Source organism: Bacidia gigantensis (genome assembly GCF_019456465.1).
Source record: "Bacidia gigantensis strain McMullin 20006 chromosome Unknown contig_125, whole genome shotgun sequence".
NCBI lineage: Eukaryota > Fungi > Ascomycota > Lecanoromycetes > Lecanorales > Ramalinaceae > Bacidia > Bacidia gigantensis.
The window spans coordinates 644,551-665,759 of NW_025408591.1; the positions used below are offsets into that span (position 1 = coordinate 644,551).

The 21,209-nt window shown below is 50.4% G+C and overlaps 7 protein-coding genes across 7 annotated transcripts; 3 read left to right on the top strand and 4 right to left on the bottom strand.

Annotated features, from left to right (window-relative positions):
• Positions 1–634: 634 nt before the first annotated feature.
• On the bottom strand, positions 635–2,827 carry KY384_001023 (uncharacterized protein; the record flags this gene model as incomplete). Its single annotated transcript, XM_044809555.1, has 6 exons — positions 635–670; positions 731–1,651; positions 1,697–2,019; positions 2,067–2,254; positions 2,311–2,690; positions 2,741–2,827. 6 exons carry the CDS (start codon positions 2,825–2,827, stop codon positions 635–637), a joined length of 1,935 nt encoding a protein of 644 aa, XP_044673462.1.
• Positions 2,828–3,782: 955 nt separating this feature from the next.
• On the top strand, positions 3,783–4,283 carry KY384_001024 (uncharacterized protein; the record flags this gene model as incomplete). Its single annotated transcript, XM_044809556.1, has 2 exons — positions 3,783–3,858; positions 3,907–4,283. The coding sequence occupies 2 exons, from the start codon at positions 3,783–3,785 to the stop codon at positions 4,281–4,283; spliced, it is 453 nt and encodes a 150-aa protein (XP_044673463.1).
• A 738-nt stretch (positions 4,284–5,021) lies between these two features.
• Positions 5,022–6,726, top strand: KY384_001025 (uncharacterized protein; the record flags this gene model as incomplete). The annotated part of the gene is made up of 2 exons (XM_044809557.1): positions 5,022–6,532; positions 6,597–6,726. 2 exons carry the CDS (start codon positions 5,022–5,024, stop codon positions 6,724–6,726), a joined length of 1,641 nt encoding a protein of 546 aa, XP_044673464.1.
• A 2,493-nt stretch (positions 6,727–9,219) lies between these two features.
• On the bottom strand, positions 9,220–10,422 carry KY384_001026 (uncharacterized protein; the record flags this gene model as incomplete). The annotated part of the gene is made up of 1 exon (XM_044809558.1): positions 9,220–10,422. The coding sequence occupies one exon, from the start codon at positions 10,420–10,422 to the stop codon at positions 9,220–9,222; it is 1,203 nt and encodes a 400-aa protein (XP_044673465.1).
• A 5,399-nt stretch (positions 10,423–15,821) lies between these two features.
• On the bottom strand, positions 15,822–16,375 carry KY384_001027 (uncharacterized protein; the record flags this gene model as incomplete). The annotated part of the gene is made up of 1 exon (XM_044809559.1): positions 15,822–16,375. A coding segment is annotated over one exon (554 nt), but the record flags the coding sequence as incomplete, so codon positions are not given.
• Positions 16,376–17,093: 718 nt separating this feature from the next.
• Positions 17,094–17,415, top strand: KY384_001028 (uncharacterized protein; the record flags this gene model as incomplete). The annotated part of the gene is made up of 2 exons (XM_044809560.1): positions 17,094–17,321; positions 17,344–17,415. The coding sequence occupies 2 exons, from the start codon at positions 17,094–17,096 to the stop codon at positions 17,413–17,415; spliced, it is 300 nt and encodes a 99-aa protein (XP_044673467.1).
• A 495-nt stretch (positions 17,416–17,910) lies between these two features.
• Positions 17,911–21,081, bottom strand: KY384_001029 (uncharacterized protein; the record flags this gene model as incomplete). Its single annotated transcript, XM_044809561.1, has 1 exon — positions 17,911–21,081. The coding sequence occupies one exon, from the start codon at positions 21,079–21,081 to the stop codon at positions 17,911–17,913; it is 3,171 nt and encodes a 1,056-aa protein (XP_044673468.1).
• Positions 21,082–21,209: the final 128 nt, after the last annotated feature.

Below are 21,209 nucleotides of genomic sequence, written 5' to 3' on the forward strand. Positions count from 1 at the left end.
TTTTGACGGATTGCAAATAAGACCATAGACATAGATCCTTTAATTTTAAAAGCACCTCTGTGGTGGATTCAACCTTTGCTTCGCTTGTACATCCGAATGCATTTCATTTTCGTTGAGAGAACGTGTGGGGGAAGTCATTGACAACAAACATCAGTTACCAGACATGGCTTGCCCTTGGATGCGATGATATCTGACCGAAACAGGCCTTTTGGGACAAGTGTCATATAGCTACCCCGTAGTAGGACTTGAAATATTCCCGGCAACGGCGACAGGCCCAACGTAAAGATGACTTGCGCTCAAGAGAAGTCTCCCTTGGAGCTCGAATCCTCATCCAATCATTTCGACGCACAAAGCTTGATCGTGTAATCGATCAGCGCGTGAAAGCATAATCATGAGGCAACGTTTGACGCATTTGACGTGGTTAGCAGCTCATAGACAGCGTGAAAACATGGATAAAGGCAAGCAGCAGGAAATGTCTGTATTGTCTGAAGCCGTTGGTGACACAAGGTCTTTCACTCGGTAGAACAGAATGGTTTATCGGGTGTTGAGTCATTGATTTGTGACGACTGTGGCAGATGATGCCCAGAGACTTCAACGTTTTCTCTCGACGCAAGTTGCTCCTACCAATGTACGATCACACCTGCTCGTTCAGTACATACTTTCTAGCAGCCTTAGGAATTAATCAGCATTAGCAGAAAAAATGGGGCTGCAGATTAAAGAAGGCACTCACTTTCTTCAGCGCATCTTGCTGTTGATTTGCCTTCGCATAGACCTCTCGATACTGCTCTAAAGTCTCTTGCACAAAGTCACTGCGTGTTTTTGTCCCATCACAAATCTGCCGCATTTTTATCTCCATCTCCTTTCGCAAGAAGGGCTTGCCGAGACTGGTCTCCAGACCTATGCTATCGTAGCCCTCAATTAGCGCCACCCCAAGCGTTGTAGGAATGAACTGTTGAACAGTGCCAGAACCACGTCGACCACCCCTGTCATTATTACCGATGTTCTCAGTAGTGCTTCGTGAGCCAGTGTTCGCCTGCACATACTCCCGGTCTTGAATCTTCTTGATGTGCTCCGCCATGGTAGCATCAGTGCCAATACCGTTCGCGTCCATCAAGCTGATAAGCTCTGGCTCGGTCAAGTAGCCTGGTGCTGTGGTTTTACCATCTGTGATGTTGGCCTCTGTAGGCTCAAAGGTCTCATAAAGCCGGAATTGGGGTAACGGCTGGCTGCTGTTCCACTTCTCGTACGGGTAAACATCAAGATAATTTCGTTCCAGTACAACGAGACCGTTTGTGAAGAAGGTTTCTGGGCCGTAAGCAATCTCAATGGTTGTAGTATGACCTTTTGCATCTTCTGAGCAGCAGGCCAAAAATCGACGGACCACAAATTCATACACTCGACGCTCGTCATCTTGTAATGAGGATGGCACCACATAGTTGACTGGATGAATTGGAGGATGAGCTTGGTCATTGTTGCGACCGCTACGGGGCTGCTTGAAGCGCCCTCCAAGCAAGCCCTGAGCGTACGGCCCCCAAGTACGGTCTTGGGTCTGCTTTTCCACGAGCTTCTTGAGATCAATGCCACGATCAAATTGATCTGTCTCGGTTCGTGGATAACTTATCCAGCCTTTGTTATATAGTTCCTCGGCGATCTATAGTTTGTTAACTCGGAAATCTCACTAGGTTGAAACGCTTACGTGCATGACCCGAGAGCTGTTCATGCGGAGGAACATAGATCCAAGCTTCTGTAACTCTACAGTAGTCAATGGTAGTGGTCTCCATTTGCTTGTGGGCTTTTGTTGAATTTTGGTGACCTTTGCCAGCTTTGCATCTATACACCGCTCGAACAAGACAATAGCAGCAGGCCGATCAAACAATCTACGGCGCCTCCAAGAGAAGCTCACATCAATCCCGTCTCGATGATGAGTCACTTGGATACTCCAGAATCTTTCTGGAAGGAAGTTTCGTACTTTGAAGTAGCGATCAACCACAAATCCCAGCGTAGGAAATTGACAGGAACCTTGCAATATGAGCAAACGTCGTTTTGTCCTTGCGATCATGACTAACCATAACTGATCACCTTACTCTTTTCTCCAGTCCCACTAGATAAAGGCGGTCCCAGGGTCTGCAGTGTGAGGGTAGTGAATCTCGTGAAGGCTGCACCAAGTCGAAGGTCAAGCTCTATCCTTGCGGCAACAGCATTGACCTGCCGGTCGTCAAGTTGAACCGGATGCTGAGCGGCGTAAATGACGTGCCTAAGCTAGCCATCAGTCTTTACTTATATTAGGTTCAACCTTTTGGCAATCCTTACATTCTCTCGGTGTTGCTGAATTTGGCTCTCTTGATCTCAAGACCAGGCTTCCCTTCCCACGCGGCCATCCTGATTTCGGAGCCAATATGCTCTCCTTCACGATCGCAATCAGTCCATATAAAGAGCGAATGCACATAGCGAGCTTGTTGTCTAATATTCTCAGCTATTGCCTTCTTGTCGGTGGCGACTCTGCCATTGATGGGAGCCTCGAACAGCACAGCAGGTGAATGAGCATTCCAATTCTTAAACTCCGGGGCAAATTCATTCTCGTGCAGATGTCCTAGGACGCTCGTCATTGTGACCTCGCAATTGCCCCATGGTGGACTGAAGGCGAAATTGAAGCGATAATTCTTTACGTATTGATTGCCCCTGATTGAATGCTACATCTTGATCAGCTCGTATGCTTCCTGTGTCAAAGGCACCGACGTACTGTCCCAACCGTTCCTCCACCTAAATGTTGCGCAACAGCCTTTGCAATCGAGGGCTTTTCAGCCACGCACAATATTTTCCTCGCCATACCATCTCAAAGCCCGTCGACGCCTTTGACTCCGTACTGTGTAGGTATGTCCCATCTTGCGTACAATAAGCTGGAAGCTTATGCGCTTGACATGTTGTGAGTTCAAAGGCGCACCTGAGACTCCTGCCTTGCACCTGTCGTCGGTCCGTGCCGAGGAGGGCCGAATCATGGACTACATCATATCCCAATCGGCCTTTCATTATTTCCTACATTCGCGCAACGTTCTTCCTCCATTTTCACATAGCCTTTGACCCACTATTGGATATGTCGATGGCGCTGCCAGCAGCTCAAACCTTTGCAGATGCTGTGGCTTGGAGCAATGTGGTTACACCTTACGTCCCGCAGCTCTATGATCTCCCCGGTCAAATAAGTTCCAGCATCACCAACCCTCAAGCACTGAAAATACTCTACATTTCCACAAATCCTCTGATTTCAGCATTTGCATTTTCTTGCGTGCTCTTTCTTCCTTTCTTTGTCGCCTCGGAACTAAACAGGAATTGGTCACAAGTAGATCGATTCTGGAGCATCCTACCCACAGTGTACAATGTTCACTACGCACTTTACGCACACGTGGCGGGCTTGCCCACAAAGAGAATGGATACACTTGCATTTTTTAGCCTCCTCTGGAGTGTGAGGCTCTTACAAAGCCTCCATGGTATACATCTGGCTGACACCAGCAGGCTCGCTTGACCTACAATTACTGGCGCAAAGGGGGTTATTCTATCGGCTCTGAGGATTATCGCTGGAATGAAGTCAAGGATTACATTGGCATGCCGTTGTTCTTCGTGTTAAATGTCGTCTTTATATCTTTCCTCCAAAGCGTAGGATATTCTTCATGTCCTTTCAGTCCACTATTAGCTGACCCACACCCGCGAACCAGACTTTACTGTTCCTCATCACGACTCCTGCATATATAATGCTTGTCTCAGCAAAGGGACTCGGAGATTCGGCAGCGATGGCCGATGTCGTCTTCTCCAGAGCCATCGGTCTGCTAGTTTTCTTAGCCTACATTGCGGACACCCAACAATGGCGTAAGTGGACACCATATCACCTATTCTTCCGAACTAAACAAGGATAAGGATTCTTTGAAGCCAGAGAGCATTACCGGAAAACGGCCAAAGTTCCTCCTGGCTATCATCAGGAAGACTTAGACCGAGGATTCAATGTTACCGGTATGTTCGCCTGGAGCAGGCATCCGAACTTTGCCTTCGAGCAAGCTGTCTGGGTCACGGTCTACGTGTGGGCTGCATATATTACCAAGGGTATTGTGAATTGGACGATTGCAGGACCCCTATGTTATATGGTCCTCTTTCAAGCCTCGACTTGGCTTACAGAGCTGCTCTCACGCCGAAAGTACCCCGAGTACGAGGAGTATCAGACGAGAGTGGGCAAGTTTGTACCGAATCTACCAGGTGGGCGTCCTGGAGATTTCAGCGATCTACGGAAGGACAAGTAGAGGGACTTGTGTGACGTGGATATGACATTGATCTGTGCAAGGGATATATATAGCATCGAAAATAAGCTTTAGCCCCCATGAAGTGCTGGAAACAACGGTTCTCAGCGCTGCAGTAGCGGCACGAGCCATTCTTTCCATCCGAAAGATCCCCGGCCTTGCCCTCATGTATATCTTGCAGATTCTAGCATTCAGAGCATGCAGGAGAGTGGGAAAGGATGAAACAAGGACGGCGCGTACCCAAACACTTGATATGTCATAAGGCGGCTAGTGCTAAAACCGTCCACGCTTATTGAAGGTAGCTCTGCGTAAGCCGGCAGAAGGTTGATGTGAATGGAAAGGATATCTTCCTCACACTCGTTGTTGATTTCACACGTCCTTATCTACATCTTCAACGAGACCTACTGGGCACAATCGCCAATTTCAGTTGCTCTATTCTTTCCTGTGAAGGCACTTGCGTAGCTTTGGGCATTGTTCCCCACTAGTGGCATGACTATGCCTGGCTGACCATCCAACCAAAGCACACGCACTTATTCACTCCTTGATCCTCTTCCGTGCAAGCACAGCCAGCTTTCAGCTTTCAGACTTCAGGCTGGCCATCTTGATCAGTCCCCTTCACAAAACCCACCAATTCCTTAGACTTCGCCTTTCCCAAATACATCAACTCCTTGATTGGGCCAAGGCAGAGCTTCTACGCCAAGTCACCATCTCAAGCCTTTACACAGAAGTGAACAATCAACAATGGACAGTCAGGTTGAGAGCAAGATCGAAAAGCGCCCGGAGGAAAGCGCCAGCCAAGTACCCGCAATACCTTCTCCAGCTCCTCTCCTAAGACCAGCAATCCATGGCAGCAACCCTAGGATCAACAGTGGAGCACGAACACCACGCCTGGGCCTCGCGATCCCTCCCTCTCCGAGTCAGAAGCCCCTCAGCAGTGGTGGATCTATTCCAGATCTCCCATCGCAATCATCCCTTCCCCCAGTCTCGCAAATATCACGACCCTCCAACAGGCCTGCTCCACCTCAACTACGTCTCGCTACCCCAATGGGCAGCAGTAAGACTCCCACAGATCAGGCCTTGCCTTCAAGCAATCGACCACAGCCCCAGCAACTGAGCACATCTATGAGTGTCGGAAGTGACGGGAGCGAACGATCGAGATCTGATAGCTTTACAATGTTGGATGGGAAGAACAGCAATCCTACGTCAGCCTCATCCTCGGGTTTCTCTACCCACAGGCATCCTGCAGGTACACCAGATCCAGCTTCGGCAATCAGCTCGGTATATTCTGAAGCAGGGGCTACAACGGAGAAGGAAGGAAGTCATCATACTCTGCCTGATTTAGCCCAACTCAGCTTGGAAAGAGGAAGGGACTTAGATGTGGATGATCTGAACGACGATGGATGGAGAGCAGCAAGCGAACAAAAACAAATTGTTGAATTGGGCAGTTTGGGTGAAGGTAGTGGAGGTGCCGTAACAAGATGCAAACTGAAGAATGGCAAGACAGAGTTCGCTTTGAAGGTATGCTCAGCGATATACGACCTTTTGTATTCAAATCTTGTGATTGCTAAAGCACAACAGATCATTACCACAGATCCTAATCCAGATGTTAAAAAGCAGATATTTCGCGAGCTAGCCTTCAATAAAGACTGCGATTCCGCAAATATATGCAAGTACTACGGAGCGTTTGATGATTCTTCCGGGACCATTAGTATAGCAATGGAGTATTGCGCCGGTGGCTCCCTTCACGGCGTCTACCAGGAAGTCAAGAAATTAGGTGGCAGGACAGGAGAAAAGGTCCTAGGAAAAGTCGCGGAAGGGGTATTGAGCGGGCTAACGTATCTTCACGGACGACGAATCATTCACCGGGATGTCAAACCAAGCAACATTTTACTCACGCGAGAAGGACAGGTAAGGCTCTGCGATTTTGGCGTCAGCGGGGATACAGGTACGAAAGGAGAAGCAAATACTTTCATTGGAACTTCATATTATATGGCACCAGAGCGCATCACTGGACAGTCATACACCATCACCTCAGATGTCTGGTCGTTAGGTGTTACCTTACTCGAGGTTGCACAGCATCGATTTCCGTTCCCAGCTGACGGAACGGAGATGGCTCCCAAAGCTGGACTGATCGATCTATTGACATATATCGTGAGGCAGCCGATCCCGAAGCTAAAGGATGAGACTCCAGATACCAAAGGTGAAGGAGGTATCGCGTGGAGCTCAAATTTCAAGTACTTTATTGAATGCTGGTATGTCCTTCCAAACCCTCTCCCTGAAAGGTCAATCGTCGACTAATTCTGAGCGTGATGACAGTCTCGAAAAGGAGGCGACACGGCGGGCTACGCCATGGCGCATGATGGAGCATCCCTGGATGGTGGAGATGCAGAGCAAGAAAGTCAACATGGCGCACTTCCTGGCTCAAGTATGGGACTGGAAAGACTGATTTCGACCGAAATAGATCGGGGCTTAGTGAATCACAAACGCACGCAACGAAATTTCCCCCAACTATGATGATCCCTCAGGAAGACCTTAGCGCCTCCCAAAGTGATGAAAGTCGGCGATGTCTTATGACCAACAAAGCACTGATGTTTCAATAGCGGCACGACGCGACGCGATGCCGACAATCCTTCGAAGTGGAGTATCTTGGATGAGGCCCGAAAAGCGGTCTGATGTACAAGTTAAGTAATGACTCGAATGACTAAGCTAGAAGTAGCTTATCGTATGCTGGAGTGTGGGGATGCGAGGCTGTGCACACTGATGATCTCCGTTTGGTTGGGTAAGGGAGGCTAGAGTATGACAGCCACCTTGGATTCGATGCTCCATCTCCTGCACAGACAGTGGATGCAGACTCAATTTATCGCTTATCTTTCGAAATAGCACGCAATGAGATGGACATTCTACTTAGTGGTGACTGACTATACGCCTCATCTGGTGATTGTCAGATGACTTCCTTGCTTCATCCTTACATGAACCTGTTAGTCTACAACGGTAGCACTGCCTCTTTCTAGTCATCCTTACCTTTTCTCATCAGCACTCCGAGGAGCTCATCTGCTTGGTCTCTTTGCACTCGAGCGGCAAGAGCGCAGCGCCAGATCCTGAGGATCCAGGTCGAAGGGCAATATCTGGCTCGCAAAAACATTGCCTGCTTGCTGTCTGCATCTAGTGCTTTGAAATTCCTAGCCTCTTAGTTCACACAGCCTCCCTTTACCCTCCGCTAAACCATTTGTTACAACGCACGTCTGATGTCTGTGATCCAACTAATTCGACCGTCTTGTCCCCTCTTGAACATCGAGCTCCGGTATTAGGATCGACATCATCCCACACTGAGCTTAATCGAGCCATCGTTGTCGCTTCATCTCACCTCGAGCAGTAAGGAAGGGTATCGAGCTACATATTCTACATTTAATGATCCTTTTGGGAACACTTTTCTAGCCTACAGAAACAAATTTCCACTCGTTCGATGTTCACCGCGATGGCGTCTGAGTATTCATAAAGCTTTTCAGACAGTACCGCGAACGAAAGTCTTGTATTGTAGCATATTCATCTTACCCCGTGGCTCGACTGAGATGCTAAGAAATGCTCACTGCTTTTCTATGATATCTCTCCGGCGGTCGATTAGCTAGGACTTCGAGAAATGACTAAAATTTGGGTCCTTTGCCAACTTAAGGTCTCGAATCCAACACCGAAGCCAAGGTACTAAGACTGTTACACCAATCAATGTCCAGGTCAAGGTCTAGATTTGCGTCTTCTCCTTTACCAGAATGGCGTAAACGTGCTTAAATTACGCTCGGTTTTCTAACATGTCTGTAAACTGTACCATGATCTAGGTTGATTTTTCAGAGCAAATCCATAATCATAGTCTGATCCATAAAGGAACACATTAAGACATTGGCGAAATGATTGCCCTATCATCTTGGATCAAGTGAAAACATAGATGCAACGATCACACTTGAGCGAAATTGTCTCGGTTGCGTAAGTTCCTTGTAGAGCAATCCGATGCATCTAGGTATCCAGCGAATGTGTGGCTTTTTCTCTCTCTCTTTGAACCTTCCGTCTTCTTAATGGAGGGCTTAAACATATTCTACCACGGCTGGTGACGGTCTGAGGGTAGAGTATGGACAGTATGGACGAGGGATCTGAGTCTAGATCTGCGTTTGCTGGACAAGGATAGGTTGATTGATGATTCTAGATTCTAGTCGTGGGCTGTGAATAGGTCTACGTATTTTTTTGTGTTCCCAGTACCTTCAGGAGTCTCTGGAGGACAAGGGACATCGGTTGACAAAAGGAGGCTGAGCATGCAGGCCTGGACGTCGTCAGATATGCAGGGAATCATATGATCTGGGATGGCTTGTAGCGGCTGCTTCTTCACATTGCTGATGTAAGTCCATGATGCGTGAATCTTATTTGGGTGTTTCGATCATCATCGGTTTGATTGAGATTAACACTCTGGCGTGGAGGCTGTGTTGGGCGGTAAGTGATGCATGCATGGGTACAGATTGGATGCCCCATACTTGAAAAAAAAAGATAAGACCCTTGCTGTATGATTGGTCACTGGTATATGCTATGGAGATGACGTCCGCCAGATCGTGCCACGCTATGCTACGCTATGCTATGCTATGCCGTCCTCAAATCGTAGTATACATTTTCAAAGGAACAGAAATACTTATACAGGGTATATTTGATAATAATACAGAATCGATACTCCAGTGCCACCAAAAAGACAAGACAAATCTTTAGAGACTTAGGTTGTTTCTTTCAGGTGTGAAAGATTGACATATGTTCAGCCGCTCCCAGTCCTAGACGAAATGATAAAGATGTTACGTCTTTTTTAGTAGACTACCATACGGCAAGCGAGAGAAATTTCGAGGTGTGAAAAAATTCATTCAGGGAAAGGAAGGAGGTTGTTGGTTGGTAAATAGCGTATTTTGCGAAATGATCAAGCAGCAGACTTAGGTCTTGTGAATTTCCTCGCAAAGCCATGCCAGGATTTTGATTTCCCTTCCGCCGGATCGGAATTTAGGAAATCCATCACATTTCCCTGGCCATCTGACATGTTCTTTCTGCTGTTTGGTGCATTTGGGCTCCAAATATGTGTTGTATAATTAGACGTCATATTTGGCGTCCAAGTACCAAACTTGGAGGTGACAGGCTTTAGTGGAGTACGAACATCCCCATCGTATTGGGATCGTGAGAAGAGACTAGCACTGTCCGACGATGAAAGATGGGATGCTGCAGTGGTGTACGTGCTGCCAAAGCTTATAGCTCTTGTCAAGGGCGCTCTTCGTGAATCTGATGATGTAGCATGTGGTGGTCGTGGCGCTGCTGTGGCCGTGGATGTTCCATCTGCTCGCCCAAATGTAGAGATGCCTGGCGTAGATAGAGCGGATCTATTGTTATGAACAGTCTCATAAGCCGGTGGGGAGTCGAACAAGTCTTCCATAGGAACGGAATTCATTGCTTCCTGAAATAGTGGGGATAGTCGCTCCTCATCTCTTGGTTGCTGCATAAGTCGTTGCAATTGTGTCTGCACGGGAGACAGAGGTGGAGTAATTCGCCATTGGGATTGAGCACTGGTAGCCGGCTCTGATCGTGACCTTTGCGGTTGTGGAATATGTTGAGTACTCTCCTGATGTGGGACTGGGCCCCTTTCAGGCTCTCGATTCCCCACTCCCCCTTCCTCCCCCAACAAGAGCCACATCTGTTCCTCAGGCATCCAGACTAGCTCTGATGCGGGGCCTCGTTCAGTGACCGAACGCCCAGCAATAGACAGTGTTAGCTGCGGTGGAGACTGAATATTACGCCGTTGTGGCAAGCTCAAATCAGGAGTGCCTGGAGACTCATTCGTCCTCTTCCGCTTCATTCGATGCAAGACGCAGCCACCTTCACGCTCTCTGGGGATCTGAATAGCCCCACATATTGTTCTGGGTGGAAGTCGGGGTAGCGGCTTCGAAGTTGATTGCTCACTCAGTGCTTGCAGTGGAGCTCTGGGAGCGTAGAATTCTCTGGTAGGTTGAAAGGGCTCCTGAATGAGCCCTAGTAAATCATAATCATCAGAACGTCCGTGAACGGCAAATTGCCGGTCGTCTGTTGGGGAGGCTGAGAATAGCGAGAGATCGACCAAGGCCTCTCCTGTCGACATAGCTGTCCGCTTGAATGTCTAAATTCGCATGGTGAGAAATGGAGCTCACCCAGAGAGCAGCGAGTGGGAATATGTGTAGTCCGCACGAAGAAGGATCGAAGGCGCATGCAGCATCCCAAAGAAGAAGGAGGCGAGGATCTTACTCTTTTGTTACAGTGAGATAGCCCCCCAGTCGGCGACCGGCACAAGACCAGTGTTCTATGGGCGCCAACTTGGCCCGCCCAACACGGGGCGCAGTCACAAGGATTACTTCGATACGCCTTAAGGTAGGAAGAACTCCGTTTAGATTTGTCTGAAGGTGAGCATGTGTACGGGAAATCTATACATTATTTCGAACATTTGAACATGCTAATGTCAACAATATGTAGAACTGTTGGGCATAAGATTGCAATGACCAAAGTAGGTAGCGTATAAGTCAGTAGGGTGGTTGGATATCTGAGCGGCCTATTTTCAAGTATAACAGATGAGTCGATATTTATTTCTGAGTTACGTTGGAGAAGCAACGATGAATGACAGAACGACCGGCTAGTTGGCCTCCTTTCCCTTTATGATGTGTAGTTGTGTGTCCCTCTTCGGAGCGAAGCCACATGGCCCGGCTGACGGCTGGCTTGGAGTAAGTCACACACGGACAATAATCTTAAAGCGAGACATAGCAGAACAGAGGCGATAGACAGGCGATGGGACATATGGCCCTTCTTGCTAGGAATACATGAAACATGGATGTCGTAGGCTCTCGATACCACAGGTCGGCGAGTCCTCGACATACTGGTGGGGAGACTTGCAACGCCCCATGAAGCCCCACGAGCCTCATTTCGCACCGTCGGATCCTTGTGCATAGGATTTGACTCACAAAGTGGGACTGATTGGGGCGGGCAGTGCAGCGAGTGTTTGCGGACAATACATTTCCTGAGCGGGTCTGGTCGAAGGCTGTGCGATGTTGGAGTTTGGCCTGTTGGTGCAACTAAGCGTCAGGAAACGGGTCCTCCCTTAATACGGCCAATTGGCGCCGGTACTCTCTTAGCAGACGATCATCTAATGGAAGGTAAGGGAATCCTTTTGCTTCATTTTCTTCAGAGCTGTCAGTGACTTCCCGGCAATGCTGAGTCTGGCCAGTGTACTTTGGTACAGAATGCTCAGCTTCGCTACACAACCTCGACGAGAGGCACCTCTAGCCGTGCCTTAACTCCGTTGAAGCCAAGTGCTGCACTCTTCTTTGCATGAATCACTCTCCACATAACCTAAAGTAGGACGCCAGGGGCATCGGAGTCTCGTGATTAGATTCTCATGGGCGGTGCATGTCTCTGGGACTACCTTCCACCGTAGCACGATCCTCATCTGGTATTGTGTTCTGGGAACCAATCAGTGCATTTAATTCCGAGACAACTTTGGGGAGAATATTGCTGTTTCAATCCTTCAACAGCATTGGAACATGATCCAGAGGCGAAATGTGGATACCGACATCTTTACACATCAAGGAGAGCAACTTTGATCTTGTACTCCGCTATCTCCAAGGATCGGTAGACCGACGTTCCAAAAAGTCACATCCAAGTTTCTTCGGCGAGGATGAGGCACGCTCGGTCCACAACTTTTCGAATGTTCTCCAGCAAGGTTACCAAGGGGTTGCACTTTCCACTCCTTTGCTTTGTCCTATCGCGAGCAGCTTGGCGGGCAGCATAATCTCCTGTGTCTTCTATGCTGCCGTGAATTCTCAACGCCGCCGAGAAAAAAGCGAATTCAAGGGCATGAATAACAGGGCTTCACCCGGGTAGGCAATAGAGACTCAACAATCATAGCTGCAACGCAGACGCTGAGGGAGGATCCCACGCATAGTCCTCTTTGGAAATGGGAGCCATTTAGTCAAAGAACTAAATGCCTGATGTCCTCGTAATGATTTCAACCGCCACATGAAAACTCTTTCGGAGGTCAATAAGCCACCATCTGCTTCAAGACATCCCAATACTTGGGACATCAAGGAGACCTCGCTCCGTTGCGATTTTGTCTCAGGCAATTTATGCTCGGATTTGACCGATGTAAATGCTTCGTTAGTCACTGAGCAGATTTGATATTAGTACTCTTGTCCAGATCCGTACGTGGCAGGCAGTACTTCCACGAAATGATGTGGGAGAAATGATAGCGCTGCAGTGGTAGGAAACTTTGCTCCAGGACGAAGGCTTGCGAATGACCACATTTTGAAGCACGTTGCAATCTGATGACCATAGGATCTTCGATAAATTTCACTTTTTGGTCACTAACGATTTCAGGGTTGAATCTGATCGCCCTCCAATGCTCATCACTTCATTTCAGTACGGCTGCAATCTAGGAGACTTAGATTCGGCGTCCATTGTCTCCGACTCACATTGCTGTCAAGCCATTTGGGGATATAATGTATGCAAGTGGCTGTACTTAGAACACCCGCCTCACAATGCAGGATACACAACAAGCTGCCCGTCGCATGAAAACCGGTCATGCCGCGTTGAACATACACGCATCTTGACCCGCTTGGGTTCCCCCCCCAAGCCGGATCGAAAGCTAACCTCTAAGCACCTTCTGAGCTGCAGAAGCCATGTCGGAACCTCAGATGTTCCTTTCGCATTCGGATGTGGTCAGGCGTGTCTGTTGCCCAGGTGGGACTAGACTATCAATTCGGAGGCGGTGTGCTAGGTGCAAGGTGCACGAAGATTGCAAGAAGGCGGAACCTCGCACATGGTACTGTCGCAGCCTCGCATGTGCAGCTGATGTATGCGTTACTGGGGTCAGCAGACAGGCGTTCAAGGTCTTTGCAGTCAAAGATTCCACCTTGAAGCAAAGGCGTGACCTCATCTCGATATCGGGCGCGACCTATGGCGAGACAGGACTGGCAAATTGCGCAGGAGCAAGGCCGGGCGCCAGGAAAGCTGGGGAAAAGAGCAGGGCATCTCATATATGTCCTGGTGATGCAGCAGATGATTGAGGGGGGGAATGTTGGCAGCGGAGATTGGCAGTTCATTGGTCCGTTTCAAATGAGCATTAGCGGCGGCGCTTGACGGACGCTTGTCGCAACGGGTCTAGTCAGGGGTAGATTTCTAACATCGCATGCGAATTTTGCGATGCCTCCCATCGTCCCATGCAAAGACGCCGCTAGACATTCGCCAATCCTGGGCCTTTTTGCTTTCGTTTCAATGCCCAATTGCCTCTCGGCACAGCGCAGGAGAGCTCGTTACAGCCTTCTGTGCCACTTCTACCACTGACGAGGAGGGTGGGTGCCCCCCAACACTGTGAAGGTCAGATGGGAGCGGAAAAACAACAGCAACAACAACAACAATACAACAAGAGCAGCATAAAATAACGAATCGATGATTCTGATCAGGGTTGCATCTTGTTGCGCGGTCCACCAGCAGGCTCGTACAAAGAGAGTTCTGCCTTCTATTTCCCGCGCAAGAGTGGCAGTCTAAAGGTAGTAGCTTTGCCCCATACCATCAGTCGCAAATGAGAGGTTTCTATTTTGGCCCAGACACACGCGCAGAAGAGCCAATAAGCATGCTGCTGTACCCGGCCATAGACAGGGGCAGATGGCCCTGCTCATCAGAAAGTGGCTACTCGTGTCTCCTGTGGAGCTCTGTCGTCTGCGCTGCTCATGCCAGGGGCCCCCAAAAAGTGGCCCACTACCAGGACTAGAGGCTGCTGCTATCCCCTGGTGATACGTTTCCACTTCCTAATGACGGCACCGGCGCTGGCTGCTAGTAGTGGTAGTGTTCCTGGCCCATGCGAAAGTGGCTCTTAAATCCTGGTTCGCCCAATCTCTCCTTTCCCCCCAAGTGTTGATCGTTGCTTAATTTCCCACCTCAATCTTACTCTCACTATAAGGAACTCAGCACCCGCATACAGCCTCGTTTCCTCCTTCATCCAACTTCATCGTAAACGCTCCACTACAGCTTTACATTCTTTTTCTGACTTCGGTCGTCCACTCTCTAATAATTGTTATTGCCAACTCACGCTCTCTTAATTAACTTCACCTCACCCCTTTCTCCAACCTCAAAACCGTTCAACTTTTTTCAGTCCACCACTACGAAAATGCGTTATCAATTCGTCCTCGCTGCCCTCTCGGCAGGTGCTGTCCTCGCTGCCGTGTCACCAGCTGCCAATGAGCTCGGAGACGGTCAACCCCAGATCCAGGCTGGCGCTTCAGCGCCTGCCCCAGTGAAGGAGGAGACCTTGACTGCAACCAGCACCAACGTTGCCACCATCACCAGCTGCCCTCCAGAAGTCAGCAGCTGCCCAGCATCAGTCTATACCGCCCCAGCAGCAGTCAGCACTCCCCCAGCAGCAGTCAGCTCCCCACCGGCCGCCGCGTCTGTACCAAACGTAAGTATAGGAGAATCCCGCAAACCACGTTCCCGAGCACTAAAACTTTGATCCTTTAGTCTCCCATCGCAGCCTCGCCAGCGCCACCAGCACCAGTTGCCTCTTCACCAGTGGCCGCTCCGCCTGCTTCCTACACTTGCCCACCACCGGTCACCATCGTCCAGACTGTCACCGTCTCGGCCGCTCCCTCCGTCGCCCCACCAGCTGGCTCAGCTGCTCCTCCCGCAGGAAGCGCCGCCCCCCTGCTGGTGGCTCCGCTGTTCCCCCAGTTGGCACCGGTGCCCCAGTGCCCCCAGGGACACCCGCCTCAGTTCCTCCCCCAGCTGGCTCACCAGTCGGCCCAGCCCCATCCGGAACTGCTGGCCCAACTGGCACTGCCGCGCCATCAAGTGGAAGGTAAGCCTCGCCGAACTCAAATTGATTGTAAATGATTGCTAAATCACACTAGCACCGGCGCCAACACGATCAGCCCATCGATCACCCCCTTCACAGGTGCCGCCAGCACTGTCGGCGGCAGCATGGTCATCTCGGCCGTCGCTGCTCTCGCTGCCATTTTCTTCGCATAAATCATCTACCGTCAATAATAGATTCGCCTTCTTCGATGTACCTACGATGATGGAGGAAAGGATAGAATTTTTGCTTGGAAAAAGCTGTGCATAGCGCGTATTCATGATCATATTTTTGAGGGCCTTACGTTCACGATGGGGAAGCTGGGCGCTAGTCGTCACATGCACGAAAGCCCAGCTCTTGTGCTTCCACAAGGAATACGAGAGACAGCTGTAATAATAACACTTAATCCAAGGGTGTGTAACTGATGAGCTTGTCCAGTTTTTCACTTCTACCATTACTGCTGCACTTGTATATAATTCTGCCTTGGTAATGCAGCCTTCAGTTGGATCAACTCCAGGTGACCCTCAAAATCTGCTTCTTCACCAACTGCTTTTCACGCTGCCGTAACCCTGAGCAGTGTTCCGTTATTCGTTTCATCCCAATGTCCTCGCATCATTCAGCAGCTGATCAACCCAATGCTGTCACAAATCTACCCAACAGCATCTCACCCATTTGCCTGCGCCCTCTGCCCCTGCCCGTCCTCAGCATTGGCCCTCCAAACCCCCTCGCCCTCGGCCCCATCCTCCCCCTCAAAAATCTCCCTCTTCCAAATCTCCACCTCCCCCTTCACCCTCTCAAGCGCTTCCTCCCCACCCCTCCACGCCGCACCCCTATGCGGTGCACTGACCGCCACCAGCACACTTTCCTCGCCGACCGGACACTCGCCCAGTCTATGCACGATATATATCGCCGCAAGAGCGTGTTTCTCTTTCACCGCAATCGCAATGGTGAGGAGTGTTCGCAAAGCGAGGGGAATGTAGGCGCTATAGGTCAGACGTAGGACGGGTTTGGATTCGAAGTTGTCACGAGTGGAGCCGGCGAAGAGGACGCTTGCGCCCGCGGAGGGGGAGCGCACGAAGGTTGTGGCGGTCGGGATGGAGAGGGGGGAGTGGGTTAGGGAGACGGAGGCGGAGGGGGCTGTGATGGTGTGGGTGGGTTGGTCTTCTGAGTCGGCCAGGCTGGCGGGGGGAGAGGATGTACGAGGGAATGGGGAGGTGGTCATCGTGGGTTAGGCGTGAGGGTTCCTCATGCTAGATTGGGACTGAATGTTTGTCGAACATGGGTGCGGGATGTGTGATCGCGGTTGTTACATTGATTGGGAATGACATCTACTACCTGTGGGTGTATCTCTGAGTCGATCATTCTCTGTTTGATGTACAGACAACAGACAGGCACCATGCCAGTGGCTAATCAGGGATCCCCAATTAGCATCCAAAATCTTCTGTCCTCTTTCATCCCCCTCCTACGCTCCAAGGCAATTTGTCCGATCACAATAGGGTTCGTGCACGGAAGGTTCCTTCACATGAAATGAGATGGTCCTGCTTTCGGAAATACCAAAGACTTCTCCCCTTGCCTAAAGTGGATGTCAATGCTGCTTGCGGCCCTATGCATGACATCCTCAGCCACCAATGTCCGTTGAACTCAACTCATTCTGAGAAGAGACATCGTGTGTCAGCACCGTATTGATCCCCTAATATAAGGCCTCCCTACTCTAATGTAAGGGGTAAAGCCACCTCACAGCCTGCCTTTCTTCTCTGCCCTCCCACACGTGCGGCGTCCAATGTCACCTCACCTCGGCGCAGACATGCGTCGTCCCCTTGATCCCCCTTACTGAAGCGCAACCCCCAATTCTGCCTTTCAGTAGCAAAACGACGGATCTCTCCTTCACACATCATGAGTCTCGGCATCCCAAAGCCTTCCAACAGCGGCAAACTCAAACAATGAGCGTCACCCCTTCCTACACCAACGGCCAACAAGCGCCCCCCGAAGCGATCACTCGCGCCATCCTAAGCGGAGCGTTGCAAAAGGCCAATGATGCTGTACATGCAGATGGAGATGGCGAGTGGGATTATGCGGCGAATGCGTACACGGCGAGCTGTGAGCTGTTGGGGCAAGTGATGGGGCGGCTGGAGATGGGCGGGGAGGAATGGACGAGGGTCGAAGGGATCGTGAGTGCTTACTTTCTACCAGTCTCGTGCAATGGGAGAGATCTCTGGTAGGATAGAGGGTAGTGATGCTGATCTCGTGCGTTTTGTCGAATAGAGAGCGATGTATTTGCGGCGTCTTGCTGAATTGAGGGGAGAAGAAGTTTATCACCCCCAAGAAGTAGAAGGCCAAGTGAAACGAGATAGGAAAGAGGCCTAGAAAGGGATAACGCCGTGACATCGATTAGTCGAGTTCAGGTCTCAGCAAGAATCGTATATTGGGAACGAGTTCAGCATCGCGTTTGGGCGTGAAGCATCGGTCAGGCCTCCGCGGAGCTGATGAGGTTACAGTCTGTGGTCGGTCAAGAGACCGAAGTAATTGAGTCATTGAACGAGATGGAGGTGCTGCGGGAGCCTTATATAATTTTTAGATACCTCAAACAAGATAAGTCGAAGCCTACCAAATTGCTTTTGATTAGACAGTATTTTCATGATGCAGATAATATAGACAGAAGCTAGGTCCAACGAGATTCAGCATGTCAAACCCAACGCTCTGAACGCTTCGCAATCCGATACTTTTACATGGGGCATATCGCTCGTGTGACTTCGATGCTCAATCTCCTAGCCAAGCATACTTCGTGTCAGGCCGCCACTCCTGTCCTGGAAAACTCGTCGCATTCATTCGAATCGGCTCTTCCGCTTCCGAGTCCTTGTCTTCCCTGACTTGTTTTAATGCAAGACCGGCCGTAGCCTGAGGACTCGTATTGCCGCCTCCTGGGCTCAGATGACCTGTCTCGATCTCCATCTGTCTGCTCCGCCGTTTCTCTGCTGGTGACATGGAGCCGGGATTCTTTGCTGGGCTCATATGGCCTGTCTCGAGTTCCAGTTGTCTGCTTCGTCGTTTATGCTGCGGTGATTGTGGGCCTCCACTGGGGCTCATGTGACCGACCTCGATTTCGTACTGCCGGCTTCGACGTTTCTCTTCGAATGTCATACCAGGCGTATTGGTGACTGTCGTTGGTGTCCCACTACTGAGTCCGGATCTTATAGTACCTAGGTGAGGAGTAGGAATCTCCGTTTGAAGGGGCGGGAGAGTATAGCCTTGTTGTTCGTGTGGGATGTGTTGATGAGTGAGCACATTTGGGACATTAGTCTGGAGTGGGGGTAGAATAAAGCGCTGTCTATCATCAGGAGGTGATGGACCTAGGACGTTCGACGGCGTCGCTGCGGCATTAGAGGACGTGGGGTTGTTTGCCGCGAGACTCGATCTCCGAGGGGCTGCACGGTGCCATTCATCCTTAGGCGGAGGTGGTGGGGGAGGAGGTGAGGTAGGATGGCGGATGTTGTGACCTAGTGTGTGCCCTGTTTGTGACTCGTGTGGGGTGGCAGCATAGCTGTTATATTTAAAAGGTCCACCTATCGACGGGATAGATTGTGAGCTTCGACCCTTGGAGGGCGCCTGTGCAGATACACGGCCCCAAATACTGCCCTTAGATCTGCTCTCACGCCGCTGACCAGACGGCGAAGCTTCTTTCTGGTCTGCCTGTGAAGCTTTTCGCAGTAAGGTGGTCGAGACTCTTGAGCTTCTGCTGGCAGGCGGAGACACACGAGGGGAACTTTGCTGTCGAAGACTGGCAGCCTCAAAATATGCAGGTAGATCTCTACCAGGGGACGTCGGTTGTTGCTGTAGTTGGGTGTGTTGTTGGTGCGTGTTTGAGTGTGCAGGAGGTCTAGATTGCTGAGAACTAGCCTTTCGGGTCCTTGGTGCATAGTATCCTCCTATTGGCGGTTGGACAAGGCCCTGTTGCGATTGATATGACGAAGGATCTGGCTCAAAACTTGGGGAGGCAGCAGCTTGTGCTGAAGTGTAGCGTACATTTTCCTGCATTGAGGGCAACATCGGCTGCGAGGGTTTGCTTGACTCGCCTTCAGATGGGTGTCGAGCGTGCTTGGAGGAGTTGTTCCGCTTATGTCCAGATCTGCTGAAAATGCTTCCAAGCGTCGACAATCTGTTTTTCTTACCGACTTCGGCCTCTTTGTTGATTTCTTTGGTTTCAGAGGTAGGTATTCGCTGGAGCCTTTTACTAAAGCTTGTTGTTACCCTCTGCTTCGGTCTCATAGGAAACTCGTCATCCAATGCCTCGAGGCTTTTCTTTGGGGGCGGTGTAGGAGCCGGCAATTGGGTGATATTGGTCGATGTCCTTGATAGCTCGGATCTTGGCACCGTGGTTGGAGGACTTTTCTTGGTGCTTTCGTTAGATAAATCAAGCTGGCTCTTACGAAGGCCCCATATGCTTGACCTCTTGCTCTTTGGCGTAGCATCAGCACCGGATGTTGCGGGAGAGTGGTGTCCTTGATCAGCAGTCGAATTTTGAAATGACGGGCTATCCGAGTCTGTGAAAGATTTAGCGAGCGATTTCAGAAACGTCGAGCTCCTCGAGCCCCTTCTTGATCGAGGCTTTGAGTCCTTTGGTGGTACGTCAGGCGGACCAACACCCTCTATCGCGTACTCCGAAGTTTGGCTGCGAGGAACCATAGCCTGCTCGCGAGAAATGGGTCTTGGATAGAAGCCGTCGGGCATGACCATGTCCTCTGTTGATAGTTGACGCTGCATAGAAGGAGGATATTGCTGTAGATCTGAAGCTCCAGAACGTTTGCGTTCTAGAGATGAATTGAATGGTCTAGAGAATGAGCGGGAACGCCTCTCAGTTTCCTCGTGGCTCGGCTGTGGTCCAAAATTGTGCTCTATGCCGTGGTGAGCCGGGACAACAGGCCGCCCTCTCGGCGATCCAGTCATCTGTATAGGAAGCTGTGGTGACATAGGTGATGGCGGTCTGTCAGGATCTATCTGACTTGGTAAACTCTCCATGCTTGGCCTTCCACCAGACACATCGCGTGATGGGCTGCGAGGTGCATCTCGGTCTCCAGTTGCCGCATTAGGATGCCTGGGCACGTCAAGCGTATTAGAAGATTTAGGAAGATTAAGACGACTCTCCGCAGACGTCGGCTGTTCCACTGCCTGGTGGATGCTGTTCGGCCTCCTAGCTCCTGGAGTCACGCTTTCGTTCGCGCTGCCGCTCTGTGTTGGCTGGATAGACAGTTGAGCGTCGACCTCATTGACAATTTTCGAATGGCCTACGGGGTCAGGCACTTGCCGCTGAAAGCTACTCGCGCCATTGGATTCGCCGTTTGGTGGGTTTCTTGAAGTAACGCTATCTTGGGAGGCTGCTCTATTAGGAGAACGCGTGAAGTAGCGGGATTGTAATGCCATGTAAGCACTGGAGCTAGATAGACGAGACTCATGCTTACTCTGCGCCTCATTTGGGCCTACGGCTGCTTCACTATTCTCAGTGGGAATTACTGGAGATATTGCCATCCCTTTTGGCGAGCCAGCGCTTCGTCGATGACCAAACGTAGCCTGAGTTGGGGTATTTCTTTGCATTTCTGATGGAGAAGATGCTTCATGAGCAAGATTTTGAGAGTCGTTGTCGGCTGAAGCCATGTGCCCCGCTGCCGGTAGCTCGTGAGAGTTGCTCTTACGCCGGCTCTCCTTGTGACTGGACGAGTCTCTTTTTCTGTATATCTTTGAAGAGCGTGGGAGTCGATCAGCCTTTTCCTCTTCACTTCGTTCATCATCGGCAAGCTGACTTTGTGTGATACTCTGCACCGAAGGCGCATCATGCTCCGATGCTGCTTCATTAGCTTGCACAGAAGCCCCACTAGTATCGACGGAAGAGGCAGTAACATCGCCACGTGCTTGAGATGTCGCGTGCTGTGGCTGCATTCCTCGGGGAGCAGAGGTGGGCGTGGTAGGAAGATTGGACGGGGAAGCCTGACACAAAACAAGCATCAATCACTGCAACTCCAGACGCAAGGATCAGTAAGGGAGATAAAAATGCTACAGCGTGCTTC